This window comes from Panulirus ornatus, chromosome 11 (assembly GCF_036320965.1).
Source record: "Panulirus ornatus isolate Po-2019 chromosome 11, ASM3632096v1, whole genome shotgun sequence".
In the NCBI taxonomy this organism is placed as follows: domain Eukaryota; kingdom Metazoa; phylum Arthropoda; class Malacostraca; order Decapoda; family Palinuridae; genus Panulirus; species Panulirus ornatus.
This window is the reverse complement of record NC_092234.1, coordinates 50,547,732-50,567,372: the sequence shown is the minus strand read 5'-3', so window position 1 is coordinate 50,567,372 and position 19,641 is coordinate 50,547,732. Positions and strand designations below refer to the sequence as shown.

Genomic DNA, 19,641 nt, shown 5'->3' with positions numbered 1-19,641 from the left:
GGAAGGGAAAGGATAGTGAGGGGTGGGTGGATGGGTGGATGGGGTAAGACACTCCACCCGACCCACACGGAGGCCCAACAGCCCCTGGGGGTGGGTGAGTTACATCAACTCTTTACGAGACACACACACATCCCCCCCGCAGGTGACCCACACAGTTTTCTATAGGTCTCGTCTCTCCCGTTTTCTATCCGGCGCGACTCCAAACCCCTAACACACACACATACACACACACACCTCTCCTCCCTCACCCTCACCCCTCCCACATCGCTACACCGCAACCCATACCATGACCACTATAAAATGACGAACATGACACAGAGTTAAATAAAACACCTGGAATTTTGAGCGGCGACTGTAAAATAGAACACACACACACACACACACACACACACACACACACACACACATGTTAGCACGACGAACCAACAACGATCAAGATGCTAGAGGGGGAGAGAGAAGGAGGGCAGGAGGAGTTGATGAAATGGGGGGGCAAAAAAAAAAAGAGAAAAGATAAGCGAGTCTTGAAGAGGGAGGGAGGGGACACCACCTGTAATTTCCTGCACGTCATGGACAAACATCGGGGGTTGTCTGAGAGAGAGAGAGAGAGAGAGAGAGAGAGAGAGAGAGAGAGAGAGAGAGAGAGAGAGAGAGAGAGAGAGAGAGTTGCATATGGAGGGCGCGGTGGGCCCTACACTCACCTCGGGTCCAGCATCGTTCGCGTTGACGGAGGAGACGAATTCCTTGAGGAAGCCGTCCAGCTCCGACCCCTCGATGTAGCCATTACCTGTGAAGACAAAGACACACACACACACTGGTTATCTTGGCTGCTACAATATGAGACACATGGGTTGCATGACCTGGCCTGGCCTGGCCTGGCCTAGACAGTTATCTTGACTACGACCCTAGACACATGGTTATCTGGCCTGCCTGCCTGCCCTAGACAGTTATCTTGGCTACGACCCTAGACACATGGTTATCTGGCCTGCCTGCTTGCCCTAGACAGTTATCTTGGCTACAACCCTAGACACATGGTTATCTGGCCTGCCTGCCTGCCCTAGGCAGTTATCTTGGCTACGACCCTAGACACATGGTTATCTGGCCTGCCTGCTTGCCCTAGACAGTTATCTTGACTACAACCCTAGACACATGGTTATCTGGCTTGCCTGCTTGCCCTAGACAGTTATCTTGGCTACAACCCTAGACACATGGTGATCTGGCCTGCCTGCCCTAGACAGTTATCTTGGCTACGACCCTAGACACATGGTGATCTGGCCTGCCTGACTTAGACAGTTATCTTGGCTACAACCCTAGACACATGGTTATCTGGCCTGCCTGCCTACCCTAGGCAGTTATCTTGGCTACAACCCTAGACACATGTTACAGTTATCTTGGCTACAACCCTAGACACATGTTACAGCTATCTTGGCTACAACCCTAGACACATGTTACAGTTATCTTGGCTACGACCCTAGACACATAGTTATCTGGCTCAGAATATCTACCCTATACCTTGACTAAGCTGTTGTCTGGTTTAGCACTGTAGCTTAACTACTTTTCTCACACCCTAACCATAAAGTTATCTTACATTACTTATACATCATATTCCCTAATTACACTCACTTAAATGATTAAGTAATTTATAATCATATTAATCACCTTATATTCACTAACCCCCTCGTGTCTCCATGGAGGTTGTATCATACATAATATATAAACACATTAACCCAAAGAGAGCAGAAATCACAACACCACTACAACTTTAACAACCGATTGTGATACAAGTTGGACGACAGGGTACAAGCGCACCAGCAAAGGTCTTAGGAAAAAAGGAATACAGTTCAATTCCTTTCTCCGTCAACCAGTCATGTCTTCAAAAATCGAACACCATCACTTACTATCTCACTTACAACCTTCGGCACACGTCATGGCGTAGTTGTGAGGAAGCAATGCCAAGTTTCAGCGCACTTCATGACTGACTGCGCATGGGTGATTCATACCAACTGCGCACTTCATGACTGACTGCGCGTCGGGTACTTAATACCAACTACGCACTTCATGACTGACTGCGCGTGGGTACTCAACACCAACTACGCACTTCATGACTGACTGCGCGTCGGGTACTTAACACCAACGACGCACTTCATGACTGACTGCGCGTCGGGTACTTAACACCAACGACGCACTTCATGACTGACTGCGCGTGGGTAATTAACACCAACTACGCACTTCATGACTGACTGCGCATACGTAATTAACACCAACGACGCACTTCATGACTGACTGCGCGTGGGTAATTAACACCAACTACGCACTTCATGACTGACTGCGCCTCGGGTACTCAACACCAACTGCGCACTTTATGACTGACTGCGCGTGGGTACTTAACACCAACTACGCACTTCATGACTGACTGCGCATGGGTAATTAACACCAACTACGCACTTCATGACTGACTGCGCGTGGGTACTTAACACCAACTACGCACTTCATGACTGACTGCGCGTGGGTACTTAACACCAACTACGCACTTCATGACTGACTGCGCGTGGGTACTCAACACCAACTGCGCACTTCATGACTGACTGCGCATGGGTAATTAACACCAACTACGCACTTCATGACTGACTGCGCCTCGGGTACTCAACACCAACTGCGCACTTCATGACTGACTGCGCGTGGGTAATTAACACCAACTACGCACTTCATGACTGACTGCGCCTCGGGTACTCAACACCAACTACGCACTTCATGACTGACTGCGCGTGGGTACTCAACACCAACTACGCACTTCATGACTGACTGCGCGTGGGTAATTAACACCAACTACGCACTTCATGACTGACTGCGCGTGGGTACTCAACACCAACTGCGCACTTCATGACTGACTGCGCATGGGTAATTAACACCAACTACGCACTTCATGACTGACTGCGCGTCGGGTACTTAACACCAACTGCGCACTTTATGACTGACTGCGCGTCGGGTACTTAACACACCAACCTACCGCGCGCCAGATAGACCAACACAGACCAGCGGAGGGACCACGATGGAATGAACACCTCAAATTATACACACTCGGTAACTGTCCAGTATACAAACATCGCTTAACCTAATAAAAGAAACGGCTTTAAACGACATAACCCGAGCTCATTTTTTTCAACAATAAAACATCAGACACAAACACATACAAACAAAAGACAAGACACTACCATATACAATAGACAAAATCTTCGGTTAAAAGCAACGAAAGACAGTTTAAGCCAGACCAATAAGGAAACAATAGACATTGTTGAAAGGAAACAATAGACAGTTCAAAGCAAACAATAGCCACCGTTTTAAAGAGACAATGGACACTATTAAAACAATATGCGCTCGACACAGTAACAGATAATGTCATACGCCAAACAAAAGACACTCCCGTCGCTGACAAGGGGGAGGGGCGCGACGACTCGCGTACACTTCCTTTTATTCAGCGTTTGACGCTGCAGCAGACACACGAGATCCATCTGGCAAGACCATTGGTAATGGCCTAGAATCATTCACTCTAACCACCACCTTCCACCCCAACGTGTTTAAACGACCTAGTTGACGGCCAAATAGTGGATGGTCACTGTGACTCAGTTCGTGGATGAATGTCACAGTTTAAATAATAATAATAATAATAATAATAATAATAATTATAATAATGATGATGATAAGGCATACCCCACACACCTATATCAACCAAATGTATAGTGCGAGAATACAATATATATATATATATATATATATATATATATATATATATATATATATATATATATATATATATTAAATCATTATCCTAGGAATTGCAAGGCCAAGTTTACATGTCCAAAATAGCCCGTTCCTAATTATGTTTAGTTTAAGTCGCCGAGACCATGTTATATTAAGATAAATTATGTATATATATATATATATATATATATATATATATATATATATATATATATATATATATATATATACTGGGAATGATACAATTTATGAACCGCTTTAACGGTCACAGTCCCATTCAAACAGGTTGGGGTAGGTTGGGAAGGCAGATCCAAAATGCAAATTTCCCTGGTTTAAAAGATATAAATGTAATGCCAGCCACAGTGGAATTTTTATTTATTATTAACCGTTATGCAGAACGGTACGACCCTTGGGCACGACGCTACGACCTATGTATATAGTTAGATGGCCCTAGCCTCTGGTCTAACCTTAAGAGCACGCTGGTACGACCCTCATCACACTATAGGGTCGTACCGTCGTGTTCCAGGGTCGAACAGTAGTATTCGAGGGTCGAACTGTCGTGTTCGAGGGTCGTACCGTCGTGTTCGAGGGTCGTACCGTCGTGCTCGAGGGTCGTACCGTCGTGCTCGAGGGTCGTACCGTCGTGCTCGAGGGTCGTACCGTCGTGCTCGAGGGTCGTACCGTCGTGCTCGAGGGTCGTACCGTCGTGCTCGAGGGTCGTACCGTCGTGCTCGAGGGTCGTACCGTCGTGCTCGAGGGTCGTACCGTCGTGCTCATGGATCGTACCGTCGTGTTCGAGGGTCGTACCGTCGTGTTCGAGGGTCGTATCGTCGTGTTCGAGGGTCGTACCGTCGTGCTCGAGGGTCGTACCGTCGTGTTCGAGGGTCGTACCGTCGTGTTCGAGGGTCGTACCGTCGTGCTCGAGGGTCGTATCGTCGTGTTCGAGGGTCGAACCGTCGTGCTCATGGATCGTACCGTCGTGCTCACGTGTCGAACCGTCGTGCTCGAGGGTCGTATCGTCGTGTTCGAGGGTCGAACCGTCGTGCTCATGGATCGTACCGTCGTGTTCGAGGGTCGTACCGTCGTGCTCGAGGGTCGTACCACTATGCTTGATGGTCGACCCGTCGTATTCGAGGGTCGTACCGTTGTGCTCACGTGTCGAACCGTCGTGTTCGAGGGTCGTACCGTCGTACTACAGGATCGTACCAATCGGTTCACACACACACACACACACACACTACGAACGACTCAACCTAATCCACGTCAATTAAGAAGAGGAGGACGAGAAGAACATGTTGACGTTATCTCGGTCAAGATGGATTAGCCTCCCAGACTGCATCAACCCCAATTACTATTTACCAAAATTCACATATTATAAATGCACTGAAGGCCATTGAGCGCTACATGTATTAAGACTCGTATTGAAGAAGATATTACATACATAAACCTGCGTGAAATGAAAGCGTGATGTCTCATTACTTCGCGGCGGTAAATATATTTCTTTTTCTCGTTATAAAAAAAATAGAAAGGTTTTACGAATGGGTAATTAAGACCGACAATGGTGACTTTAATATCCCTTATATTCCACTGACCCTCTGATTATCATTATCATTATAATCATTATTATCATTATTAATGTTATTATTATCAATATCATTATTATCATTATTATTATTATCATCATCATTATTACTATTATTATTATTATTATTATTATCATCATTATCATTATGGAAATTATTCGCCTCTACAACGCTTTACAATTGAGAAAATAACGAACCTATAATGATCACTTATATCAAAGCTAGAAATAGAGAAATTACTACATGCACATCTCAAGTGTAATAATATCCATCTGAACCACCACTCACTCACTGGCCATACTCACCAGAGGGCGTGAGTGATACTGGAACCATTTCCAACACCCTGCACAAGGTGGGTTTCAATACTGTCCAGTAGGCCTTAATGAGCAATACTGTCCAGTAGGCCTTAATGAACAACACTGTCCAGTAGGCCTTAATGAACAACACTGTCCAGTAGGCCTTAATGAACAATACTGTCCAGTAGGCCTTAATGAACAATACTGTCCAGTAGGCCTTAATGAACAATACTGTCCAGTAGGCCTTAATGAACAACACTGTCCAGTAGGCCTTAATGAACAACACTGTCCAGTAGGCCTTAATGAACAATACTGTCCAGTAGGCCTTAATGAACAACACTGTCCAGTAGGCCTTAATGAACAATACTGTCCAGTAGGCCTTAATGAACAACACTGTCCAGTAGGCCTTAATGAACAATACTGTCCAGTAGGCCTTAATGAACAACACTGTCCAGTAGGCCTTAATGAACAATACTGTCCAGTAGGCCTTAATGAACAATACTGTCCAGTAGGCCTTAATGAACAATACTGTCCAGTAGGCCTTAATGAACAATACTGTCCAGTAGGCCTTAATGAACAACACTGTCCAGTAGGCCTTAATGAACAATACTGTCCAGTAGGCCTTAATGAACAATACTGTCCAGTAGGCCTTAATGAACAATGCTGTCCAGTAGGCCTTAATGAACAATACTGTCCAGTAGGCCTTAATGAACAATACTGTCCAGTAGGCCTTAATGAACAATACTGTCCAGTAGGCCTTAATGAACAATACTGTCCAGTAGGCCTTAATGAACAATACTGTCCAGTAGGCCTTAATGAACAATACTGTCCAGTAGGCCTTAATGAACAATACTGTCCAGTAGGCCTTAATGAACAATACTGTCCAGTGGGCCTTAATGAACAATACTGTCCAGTAGGCCTTAATGAACAATACTGTCCAGTAGGCCTTAATGAACAACACTGTCCAGTAGGCCTTAATGAACAATACTGTCCAGTAGGCCTTAATGAACAATACTGTCCAGTAGGCCTTAATGAACAACACTGTCCAGTAGGCCTTAATGAACAATACTGTCCAGTAGGCCTTAATGAGCAATACTGTCCAGTAGGCCTTAATGACCCTGGCAGGAGATCAACACCTCTTAAGCACAAAATCACCGACCAACCTCGACCATCTATCTACTTCCCTCGTACCGTAATGCAAAATTAGACGAAATGTGAGGGGGGAAAAATCCCTCCACGTTCTACCGTACAAATAAAATAAATATACCAGGTTTCGAGCTTAATTATATGTATAACGCTACAGAGGAAGTAACTTCGGATATATATATATATATATATATATATATATATATATATATAGATAGATAGATAGATAGATAGATAGATTTGCAAAATAGACTGAAAGATTAAAAAACATATAATCTCAAATTTGTCTTTTTCATATTACTAATTTTTTTTTCAATAAATAATAGAACGTACTTATTCTCAATTTTTTCTTCTTTCGTGTGACTTCTGATTTTTTTGTATATCCTACATACATATGAATATAGTAAAAGAACTAATGCATCACACATTTTCTATTACAAAATATTACTTTTGTATTTGAATTACTCTCTTTTCATAAATGTAATTAATCGTTTTAGTGAGTGCATCACATGTGACTGCCAGGTCGCCAGAGTATTCACATGTATCAATAAAGTATTTATATGTATTAATAATTACTACTTAAGATAATTCGTTCACCGTACTTTCGTACCGCATCAAATCACACATTTCGTGTCATTACTCCTTTTTCTTTTTCTGGGCACTTCTGAGAGAATGGAAATGATCCGTAGTGTTTATCTGGGAAATTTACGTGGGAGAGAGAGAGAGAGAGAGAGAGAGAGAGAGAGAGAGAGAGAGAGAGAGAGAGAGAGAGAGAGAGAGAGAGAGAGAGAGAGAGAGAGAGAGAGAGAGAGAGTGGGAAGAAGGGGGATGATCAAATAATCGAGTGGGAGGGAGTTTTGACGACTGACGGATCAAGGCCCTTGAGACATCAACCCCGCACGCGCGCGCCCGTGTGTGTGTGTGTGTGTGTGTGTGTGTGTGTGTGGCTGCTGGGGCAAACGGCAGGCTCGTCCGGCCCGCGCGCGCTCCGCCACTACCACCGTCCAGGTGGCGACCGTTAGCGCTCGACGACGAAGAAAATGAACTTCCATTCCAACGGTGGTGCGCCCTCCCCGCCCCCTTTCCCCCTCTCACCACCACCACCACCGCCGCCCCAGGGGGAAGAAGGAGGAGGAGGAGGAAGGGGAGTAGGTAGGGGCGCGTTTGCTGGAGATGAACCTCCTCCTACGAGATCATTATCTACAAGAACACCCTCCTCCGCGACGCCATTAACCTACGAGGGCACCTCGCGAGAGATCATTACCTACCAAGACACACACACACACACACACACACACACACGCAGCTCTCTCTCTCTCTCTCTCTCTCTCTCTCTCTCTCTCTCTCTCTCTCTCTCTCTCTCTCTCTCTCTCGCTCCCGGGAATGGCTCAGGCTTACTTACTACGAGAACCCCATCTACAACAACAGCAGCAGCAGGAGCAGCAGGCCCGGGACGAGACGATCTCTGCCCAGAGCTTTATCTACGGGATGAATCTCGTTCCATCCTCCTCCCTCTCTTGAACCAGACGAGTTTACAAACAATTTTTTTTCTCTCCCTGTTTCCTTACGCGGGCAGAGGGTGAGAGGCCATCTCTCTCTCTCTCTCTCTCTCTCTCTCTCTCTCTCTCTCTCTCTCTCTCTAACCCCAGGGTCGGGAGCCTCGCACCAAAACCTTCCGTTTATCTACGGGCCATCTTCCAACACGGGAGGGTGGTGGATCAACACCACACCACCCTCCCAACACCCACACACACACCACACCCTTCCCTTCCCTTCCTCCCGAGACTTGAGGCTCAGTAAGCAAGCTGATGATTCACGACTTTCTTTTTTCCTCATCTAATTTCATTAACTTTTCGCCGCCCTGTTTCATTATTTTTTCTTCAAATTTTGTGAGGAGGAAAGGGTACGTACGGTGGTCTGCCGGACGCCCTTACGTTCGCTTCTGTTGATATAACCAAAACTCGAATCCCGCTCCTCTTCCCGTATCATGCCGTCGTCAATGGGTCGTAGTACACGCCAAGGGCCCGTCGTATAGTGTCGTAGCCCACCGCCGTCAAAATGGGTCTTAGCCCACCGCCGTCAAAATGGGTCTTAGCCCACCGCCGTCAAAGGGGTCGCAACACTCGGTCGTCAAAGGGGTTCGTAGCCCACCCTCGTCAAAGGGGTCGTAGCCCACCGCCGTCAAAGGGGTTCATAGCCCACCCTCGTCAAAGGGGTCGTAGCCCACCCTCGTCAAAGGGGTCGTAGCCCACCCTCGTCAAAGAGGTTCGTAGCCCACCGTCGTCAAAGGGGTCGTAGCCCACCGTCGTCAAAGGGGTCGTAGCCCACCGTCGTCAAAGGGGTCGTAGCCCACCCTCGTCAAAGGGGTCGTAGCCCACCGTCGTCAAAGGGGTCGCAACCCACCGTCGTCAAAGGGGTCGTAGCCCACCGTCGTCAAAGGGGTCGTAGCCCACCGTCGTCAAAGGGGTCGTAGCCCACCGTCGTCAAAGGGGTCGTAGCACACCCTCGCGTCGTTCAGGGGTCATACATAGCCCACCCCGTCGCACCCAAGAAGGGAGACGGGTGGGTGGGCGGAAGGGTGGGCGGAAGGGGGCTATGGGTGGGCTGCTGGCGTTAAACAACACGTCAAAAGATGGCATTAGCCGACAATGGACAAAGAAGTTGGAGCTCGGGGAATTTCCTCTCTAAATGCAAATTGATATCGACCTCCTACAGCTGCGCTCCCCCCCAAGTCCCCAGGGGCGAGAGGCATACATTCCCTCGTGTATACCCACCACTCGACACCTAACACTCCAACCCTCAAGTGTTTGGTCTGATCGATGGATATCCTGACAAAAGTCAAGGGTCAGGTGTGTGTAGGTGTGTGTGTAGGTGTGTGTGTGTGTGTGTGTGTGTGTGTGTGTGTGTGTGTGTAGTGTATGGGAAGGAAGGTACACACACACGTGGGGCCCCCTCACTCTTTTGAGTCTTCCGTATCGTGAAACTTTTTGAGCTTCTGTATACTGTCTACACACGACCTCATAACTGTGTTCATTCCATTAATACGTTTTACTCCTTCACTAGAAGAGTCTTGCTGCTTCTGACAAGTTTCTTCCTCAAATTACGATCTCTGGTTGTTCTAGCACTTTTTTTTTCCTTCTTTTTTTTCTAAGTTCAGCTCAACGTCCACATCATCAAGTTGGTTCAAAAACATAAAGGATGTGATCAGGTCAGGCGCTGCTCTTCTCTTCTTCCATGGTTGACACGCTGGATCCTCCGAGCCTTTTCCCTTATAACTCATCTCTCTTAGTTCTGGTACATCATCATTGTTGCCCTCCTGTGGACTCTCTCTCTCTCTCTCTCTCTCTCTCTCTCTCTCTCTCTCTCTCTCTCTCTCTCTCTCTCTCTCTCACTCTCTCTCTCTCTCCAATAATTTTTTTTTTGGGGTGTGTGCTATTTCGAAAAATATGGCGACCAAACCTGAGATGGGGCATAGTCTAGTTCTTCGCTTCGGTTGGAGGCGACCCGTTTGCTGTTTCCACTATTCATAAAAACACTGCCACTCTAATACTGGCAACCAGACATTCTGTCACCTTGACTGCTAATCCTAAATGGGAAAACTCTTGGAGACAGGTAGTGGACGAAGTCTGGCGACAGGTTGTGGGCGAAGTCTGCCTACCATATTTCCCTTACAAAGTGATTCCTGCGTCTCACTTCCTACAAAAGCGAACATTTACATCGTGGCATTCTTTCCCCGGGTCTCATCCTCATGACATCTACTTGGGTTGAATTTCAGTAACCTGTACGTTGCTGCGATCATTGTCGATCTTCACTTCTCCCATTACCTTGGCATCATCTGCGAACAAATTCAGACAGCAGTCCAATCCTTCTGGCAAGGTCAGTTACACAGAGTGAGGAAAACGAAGGTCCCAGAACAGACCCTGAAGCAGGCCACAGATGACCTTAACCCATCTTGAGAGGGTTTAACCCATCTTGAGAGGGTTTAACCCACCTTGAGAGGGTTTAACCCATCTTGAGAGGGTTTAACCCATCTTGAGAGAGTTTAACCCATCTTGAGAGGGTTTAACCCATCTTGAGAGGGTTTAACCCACCTTGAGAGGGTTTAATCCATCTTGAGAGGGTTTAACCCATCTTGAGAGGGTTTAACCCATCTTGAGAGGGTTTAACCCATCTTGAGAGGGTTTAACCCATCTTGAGAGGGTTTAACCCATCTTGAGAGGGTTTAACCCATCTTGAGAGGGTTTAACCCATCTTGAGAGGGTTTAACCCATCTTGAGAGGGTTCCCCTGACATTCCTCCTTCATCCCCTCCACCATGATTACGATCCATCCACCGGAAATCTCACCCCTCTAGCTCTGCCCGAAGAGCGTTTCTTTCCCCGCCTCTTATCAGGCACGGTGTCAAATGCTTTCCGGATGTCCAATTCTTGACAGCGCATCCACTCTTTTTTTGTCTACAATGGACCTGAATCATCTCTGGGTGAAATCTTCACGAAGATCGATCACACATGATGGTCTTCCCGCGAAACACGGTAACGCCTTTCGCAAAAGGTGGTTCCATCCTTTCCAATACCTCACAGACCACGCTCGTCAGGGAGACCAATCTGTAATTACCTTTAGTTCTCTTTGACTGTGTGAAGAGAGAGGGGAGGAGAGTGAGCTGTACACCCATGAGGGCCCCCAATCTTTGATTTACGAAGGGAAAAAGGAACACAAAAACATGTAGGTGTATTCTTGAGTATTTTTTCAAGCCAAAAACACTTCGAGTTTTAGAATTAAAAGTTTACATGAGGAAATGTTTCTTACACAAGGAAATGATTCTAATGGTAACGTACACTATCCAACATGATTCCTTCTGCCAACTGTTAACAAATGATCATGGAGGGAGGGGGGGGGGCACTTAGATACTATAAACGTGTGATCATTTCATTGCCTGATGACAGGACTCTTATATAAGACCCCAATGAAACATTTCAACCCTCCAAACTTACTTCTTAGCATTAACAGTAGGCTACGATCCTTTGGAGATCCGGTAAAAACAAAAAATAAATAAATAAAAAGAAACGCAAGTGATGAAATATAGTTCAAGTTATTTTCTAAAAAAAAAAAAAATCAGGTAATGAAATAGTGTTCAAGTTATTTTCTAAAAACAAAAATGCAGGTAATAAATAAGTCCAGGATATTTTCTAGAATGAAGAAAAAAAAAATGCAGGTAATAAGATATAGTCCAGGGTATTTTCTAGTTACAAAACTTTTCGTAGAAAAATTGGAACATAAAACATATAACAATTTTGGAAAATATTCCACGGTGGTCCTACGAACCACTTCTGAAAGTGAACAACCCATGAAATATGTCAAAAGCATGCCATCATTGGAAGCGATCATAAAACATTATGTCCCTGAAAGACATTTCGATCCTAGGATCTTGTTCAACTAGAAACAGAAGACCTAAACTGACGTCTTAATCCAAGTCTGCTTAAATGAATAAAATAAAATCTTATAAGACAAAAAAGTTTGTTATAAAATTGATGTAAAACATAATGAAAGGATTTTGAAAGTGAAAGAGTACCTTTCTTCAGCTGACAAGAGACCGAATAACAGTGAAACACAAATACTCAAGAAACAAGAGGAAAATACATTCCCTGCAGTGGCTGATTACACACAACAGCCTAGAAAATAATTCGATCCCAGAATCTTATTTAGCATGGAAAAAATACGACTTGGACTGAAGCATTACAAAATGACAAAAAACGCAGGTTCTGGATATTTTTTTTCAGTTAAAGAAAAATATACGAACAGTCCTTGCAATTTTCCCTTTTGTCTGAACCAAAGCTCACTCTCTCGTGGAAATCTAAGAGCTCACTCTCTCGTGGACACCTAAGAGCTCACTCTCTAGTGGAAATCTAAGAGCTCACTCTCTCGTGGACACCTAAGAGCTCACTCTCTCGTGGAAATCTAAGAGCTCACTCTCTCGTGGAAACCTAAGAGCTCACTCTCGTGGAAATCTAAGAGCTCACTCCCTCGTGGAAACCAAAGAGCTCACTCTCTTGTGGAAACCTAAGAGCTCACTTTCTCGTGGAAACCTAAGAGCTCACTCTCTCGTGGAAATCTTAAAGCTCACTCTCTCGTGGAAACCTAAGAGCTCACTTTCTCGTGGAAATCTAAGAGCTCACTCTCTCGTGGAAACCAACATGCTCAGTCTGTGGTGGAAAGCTAAGATATTCGTTAAACATGTCCTCTTTCCCTTGAAACAGTGCCGTCTCTCACTTGTGTAATTTCCCACCTGCAGGGTGTCATTCATTTGCTTTCTGATTACATCTTTTCCAGCTCGCTCGCTCGCTGTGTGTGTGTGTGTGTGTGTGTGTGTGTGTGTGTGTGCGCGTGCGTGCATGCGTAGGTGTGTGTGTGTGTGCGCGCGTGTGTGTGTGTGTGTGTGTGTGTGTGTGCGCGCGTGCGTGCATGCGTAGGTGTGTGTGTGTGTGCGCGCGCGTGTGTGTGTGTGTGTGTGTGTGTGTGTGTGTGTGTGTGTGTGTGTGTGTGTGTGTGTGTGTGTGTGTGTGCTTGTAATCATCAAAATGAAACCTAGATAAAAATAAGCCACGGTTAATAGAGTCATGCTTTACATACATAACCACTTACAGAGATCATAATACATACACTAAAGTAAAACAAATATTCGCAGACGAGTGGAGTTGTATATGAATTTATGCACATGACACAAACGAGTTCTGGATAATATACTTTATAACTTCTAATGCTAAGTGAGGGATTAATACGAAGGATATATATATATATATATATATATATATATATATATATATATATATATATATATATATATATATATATATATATATTTTTTTTTTTTTTTTTATTTTTTTTTTATTTTTTTATTATACTTTGTCGCTGTCTCCCGCGTTTGCGAGGTAGCGCAAGGAAACAGACGAAAGAAATGGCCCAACCCCCCCCCCCCCCCACATACACATGTATATACATACGTCCACACACGCAAATATACATACCTACACAGCTTTCCATGGTTTACCCCAGACGCTTCACATGCCTTGCTTCAATCCACTGACAGCACGTCAACCCCGGTATACCACATCGCTCCAATTCACTCTATTCCTTGCCCTCCTTTCACCCTCCTGCATGTTCAGGCCCCGATCACACAAAATCTTTTTCACTCCATCTTTCCACCTCCAATTTGGTCTCCCTCTTCTCCTTGTTCCCTCCACCTCCGACACATATATCCTCTTGGTCAATCTTTCCTCACTCATCCTCTCCATGTGCCCAAACCACTTCAAAACACCCTCTTCTGCTCTCTCAACCACGCTCTTTTTATTTCCACACATCTCTCTTATATATATATATATATATATATATATATATATATATATATATATATATATATATATATATATATATATATTTTACGGGTCCAATTAAATTACGTGATCAGATGTCTAATTCCTTACCTAGTTAACGTGGCAGGTAATTTCTACACGTTTCGTTCATGCGTGTATGAAGCCCCGACATTTAGGGTTAACCGCAAGATAACGAGCGATTAGCGTTTTTGGGGGGGGGGCACCGTCGTTGAACATTCACACCAACTATCGTAGAGGGGTTTGAGTCAGTTCAACGAAAGGAAGAAAGAAAAAAAGGAACACTAAAGGAATCGTTCCTAGCTTCGTTGAACGTGTTACCCTCATTTAAACTTCGGATAAAACACTAAGAAACGAGCAGGAACTACAATCGTTGACCAGTAGACTAACGAACTTCTCATAATCCCCGTCGCTCAACACCGCTTGTCGGCAACAATTTAAATTTCCTCAACCGCTAACGCGACACAGAAAACGGTGTCGTCTGCTCGACCATAAAAGTGTCGTCTCGAACCTCGGTAAGCACCGTTAAATCTGAATTAACATCTATTAAAAGAGGATAGGATTACTTATAATAGGATCACACTCCCTCCTCATCCACCAGGGGATTTTATCAAAGGTCCCCGACTAATAGTGGATTTACGCTCCACTACATGGGATTTCTGTGCTGCTGTACAGCTTAGGGAGGGGGAGAGAGATTATACATGCTAATGGATCTTGTTAAATGTTAATGGCTGCCATTAGGTAAAGGGTAATTAAGACGCCACATGCTCCACGTCAAAACATACGAGTGCAGTTTATCATTCATGGTCAGCACGCCATGTGTGTGTGTGTACAGATCATACCATGTCTATACCAACAGTTTAAGGTGTCCGGAGCCACACTCCGCCATATGTATCAGCGACACAAATTCTACCTTTCCATTCGACTCAGCAACTTGTTTACGTATACGTCTATACAACCTGTCATAGTACGAGGCTGCAGTGGCTTGAGATCCATCAACTGCTAACGGATCATTAAACCAAATATCACAACCTATAAACCACGGGAACTTCCTAAAAAAAAAGGGGGGGATGATGGGTGTGGTTTACGTATAGTTGAGGTTCGATTTCTTCCATGCTTGTTTTTTAGGTTATTACGGGCGTGTGCGTTTAGCTATCACACGACGACAATTCAAAAACTTTTTAAGAACGTCCTCGGAACGTCAAAAGGTAATTCGAAGGCCAAATGTAAAATCGATGATAAATATATATATAGCAAGATTCATGACATGACCCAACGCGACTTATAAGAAGCTGGTCAACTCTTCTAATACGAGGCTATAAAAAGTATTGTTTGAACGCGTCTGTGCATGGATAAACTTTATGCTTGTGTGATTTTATAAAAAATGCATCAAGTTTGGACATATATCCATCAATATATATATAAACCTATTACATCTAAAAGTAAAAGTAAGCACAGGGCTCCACCCACACGATGGCTTTCAATTTGTAACATTACCAAAACTGCCCACACCTAAACTCGAAAGCGATCATTTTTTTCATAAGTCTTTTCAAACATCACTTTTAAATGTTAGAGTGAGGGAAGGTCATGAGCGCCCATGAGACCTCTTACCTCGCGTTTATATCAAGTAAGCTTCACTTCTACTATTAAACATTCCCTACTTTCTTTCTGCGTCACCCTTGTACATCTGGTCAAGTTACCCCTGCCACGCCGCTTCGCCGAATGACAAAAAACGGGTACGCGAAAACAAGGGACTTAAAATCTAATTAAGTCCTGCATTAATCACAGGTGGTAATAACACCCAGCTGCAAAGAGAATATGCAGCCAGAGCAACACTGAACACTCCATGGAGGAACAGCGACAAACCGGGTACAACCAGTGGAAATGTGAGGTGAAATTATGACGACGACTATTACTGCGCTGGCAGAGTAAGAAATGGAATACATTTATGATCTCCGCGCGCAATATCGTAAGATAAAAAAGAAATAGTTCACAGACTAAAATATATATATACATAGTGTTTGAAATAATTGAAAGTCGGATATACAAAAGAGCTATCATTATATTTCGAGATTAAAGTCACAGTAATAATACAATGAAGATACAAAATATGGGTTATCGTTTACCAATCCCTACAACAGTGTTGTGTTGTATAGGTTAAGCGCGCGAGCTTGTGTGTGTGTGTGTGTGTGTGTGTGTGTGTGTGGTTGCTATTTGAGGCTAGTTCTGTGTTACGGGGAGGGAGGAGGGAGGTTTACATTTGTATTGCCCAGACTCTCAATCTCCTACCATATTCTATGTACAGTTTCGTTACACACACACACACACACACACGACCAACCTTGAAACCCACTTATTCATCAATCAGCGTTGGGGGGGACGATGAACACCAGGGTTGTGCGTGGGCAGACTGCCGTGCGCCTACGATTCGAACCCCTGGCTCATTTGGGTCAGTAACGCTAACCACCACAGCTCCCGTGGGTGCAGCGTGCACATACCGTGTGTATATGTGTTGTATATACTTCCTATGTGCGCCGTGCGGGGAGTGTGTGTGTTCATTCTTACGGCGCCTCTACATCTCTCAACACATTCTCTATCACACCAACACTTTTCAGCGTTCACGACACACGTGTGTAATCCAACCATTCTCCAATCAACTGTCCAGCACTCGTACATCAGCATACTCCACCTCCAGCGGGGGAAGTTTTAATCTACATCAACCAGTGTATTTTGCCTCAAGCATAAGCATTACTTATTCCACCCCTGCATTAGGGAAATTGGCAATAAAGACGTTAAGGCAAGGGTGATGACAAGGGCGCCTCATTAAAGAACCAAAATAGTAAAGCTTGAGTGATACCGTCTGGTCGGAAATCTTATGGTATCTGTACCGAAAATGTATTTTTTGGGCGGATCCTACTTTCTCCCTCTTGTGCCGCTTCCATTCTCCTACCCTGATGAGGAGGACTCTGGCTTTATCTTGTACACAGAGGCGGCCTGTGGTGGCCCACGTAGTCCCACACACAAGCCCATGGGGACTCAAGTCCCACACACACACACACATGGTGGCGTGTGGCCCACGGGGACCCCATGTCCCACACACAAGCCCATGGGGACTCAAGTCCCACACACACACACATGGTGGCGTGTGGCCCACGGGGACCCCAAGTCCCACACACAAGCCCACGGGGACTCAAGTCTCCCACACACACATGGTGGCGTGTGGCCCACGGGGAGCCCAAGTCCCACACACAAGCCCACGGGGACTCAAGTCTCCCACACACACATGGTGGCGTGTGGCCCACGGGGACCCCAAGTCCCACACACAAGCCCACGGGGACTCAAGTCCCACACACACACACACACACATGGTGGCTTGTCGCCCAAGGGGCCGTAGTCCCCACCAGTGGGTCGACCGTACGTACACCAGACGAGATGGCTATTGATTGGTACAGTTTAATGGTCGTGTGTGAACACACCAATGTACACGTTCGTGCATTAAGTGCAGCACGCACGCTATCACACACACACACACACACACACACACACACACACACAGAGCGAAGTGCGCATGTGTTGTTATGGCGTCTCGCACGCAGCGTGTGAAGTGCTCAAAGAAACTTTACCGTCATTTATACGCTCTTTTCCCCCCCAAAACGTCTTAACCAGAGCACGAGAGCGTCCGTTCTGACGTCCATCTTCTGATCACAGCAGCACTAACAAGCCTCATCATCGTCTCGCTGTACAGCAGGACCAGCTTCGCGCAAGGTCACCACCATCTCGCAGGAGGAGCGAGGTGGAGGGAGGAGGTGGAGGCGAGTATATACGTACGGATAGACTTCAGGACGCAAACGCATCATCCATCAGCAATCTCTCCCTTCCTGCACGGGCCATCCCATCCCTCCCTCACTGTCGACAGTCACCTGCCCGAGTCTGCGTTGCGACAACCTGGTGTGTGTCCCTCCAGTAAAAGCGGGTGGCCGGAGGCGTGGATCTCCGCCACCAGAGGTCAGCGCCTCCCTAACGTTGGTACAGTGGCCTTTGTGATCTTCCAGGATCGACCCCCGGAACTTTCCAGGAATCTCCATGGTATATATTCCAGACGAGTTACCTCAGTGTAAGCCTCAGACTAAATGCACAGTGACACTCATTATTATCTAACCAAGATATCTGGTCCACTCTGTACACGCCTTTCTGTTAATAATAATCGTAATAATAATAATAATGATAATAATAATAATATTAATAATAATGATAATAATAATAATGACAATACCTACACAGTCCGGAATATTAGCAATAACTGAACTACCTGAAAACACGTATCCTTCTAAAAACCCTTGCAAGAAATCTTCGTTAACAATAAGGCAAAGACTTTGAACAAAGGTCGCGTCATTTCCAGAAAAGGATCATTTCCAGACTCCATTCCAGAAGATGTACGACTCTCGGGCGGCAGTACATGAAAGAGAAGGATGGAAAGAATTCTGGAACTAGAAAAATCAAGCAAGCCAAATTGCACGCATTCCCCCCCGCCATGTCGTGATCCTCACAGAGCTTACATAATTCTCTGGAAAGGAGATTCGATTCTGGATAACTAGAGTAAAACCGGGTTCATTCGTCCTTACAATACTCCACAGGCAGGACAATCTTCCACGTTACTACCAGAAACCCAAGTAGCGTAACCTTCATCACCACTGCTTAACCCACGAGGCAAGACACCTTCTACGTCGGACACGACCAACATAGTCTCCTTCCTCTTATATTACCGTCTTTACGGCAATGAACATCCCTCTTCTTCTTCTTGCCAGCCCTCCACCTCCACCTCCTCCTCCTCTTCCCCCCTCGTTCCCAGTAATAACACCTTCTCAAACAAGCACATCTCCAAACTCAACCCGACATATATCAAGGCTTATCCTCAGCGACTTTAAGTCTAATTATACTGCAAGGAACAGCAAGGCTCTCAAAATCAGCGAGACGTTCCAGGAATTGTCGCTGGCTGGCACCCGAGTCTAATAACTGTGAGAGGAGAGCGGCGCCTTCCAGACTCTCACACAATGTTCGGATGACTTGCCACCAACATTCACGGTCTGATAACTGGAAACATGATGCTTTCCAGACTTTACGGGGAAGTAATCCAAGGATAATATCTACATCTTGATGCTACACCCATGACTGGAAGACGAAGACCAAGATACCACGACTCCACGTGATATAAACCTCAAAGGACACAGCATCTGTATCCCAATCTAATATCAATGACTTGGAACAAAAGCTTTCCAGTTTTCAAAATACATTCCGTAGACACTACATCTGTATACTAATTTCACGTCCATGGCTGGAAGAAGCTTTCCAGGCTTCAAAAGACGTTCCAGGGAACATAACATCTACATCCTATTTCTACATCCATAGCTGGAAGAAGCTTTCCAGCGCTTCAAGAGATGTTCCAGGGAACATAACATCTACATCCTATTTCTACATC

General features: G+C 45.3%; 1 protein-coding gene across 11 annotated transcripts in view; it reads right to left on the bottom strand.

Moving 5' to 3' along the window:
* Cbp53E (Calbindin 53E) overlaps positions 1-19,641 on the bottom strand; it is a 511,499-nt gene that overhangs the window by 65,865 nt on the left and 425,993 nt on the right. For all 11 annotated transcript variants that reach the window (XM_071667001.1, XM_071666998.1, XM_071667008.1 and 8 more), the window contains one exon: positions 699-784. In XM_071667001.1, coding sequence (XP_071523102.1) covers positions 699-784 — 86 coding nt within the window. The remainder of the gene's footprint in view (positions 1-698; positions 785-19,641) is intronic.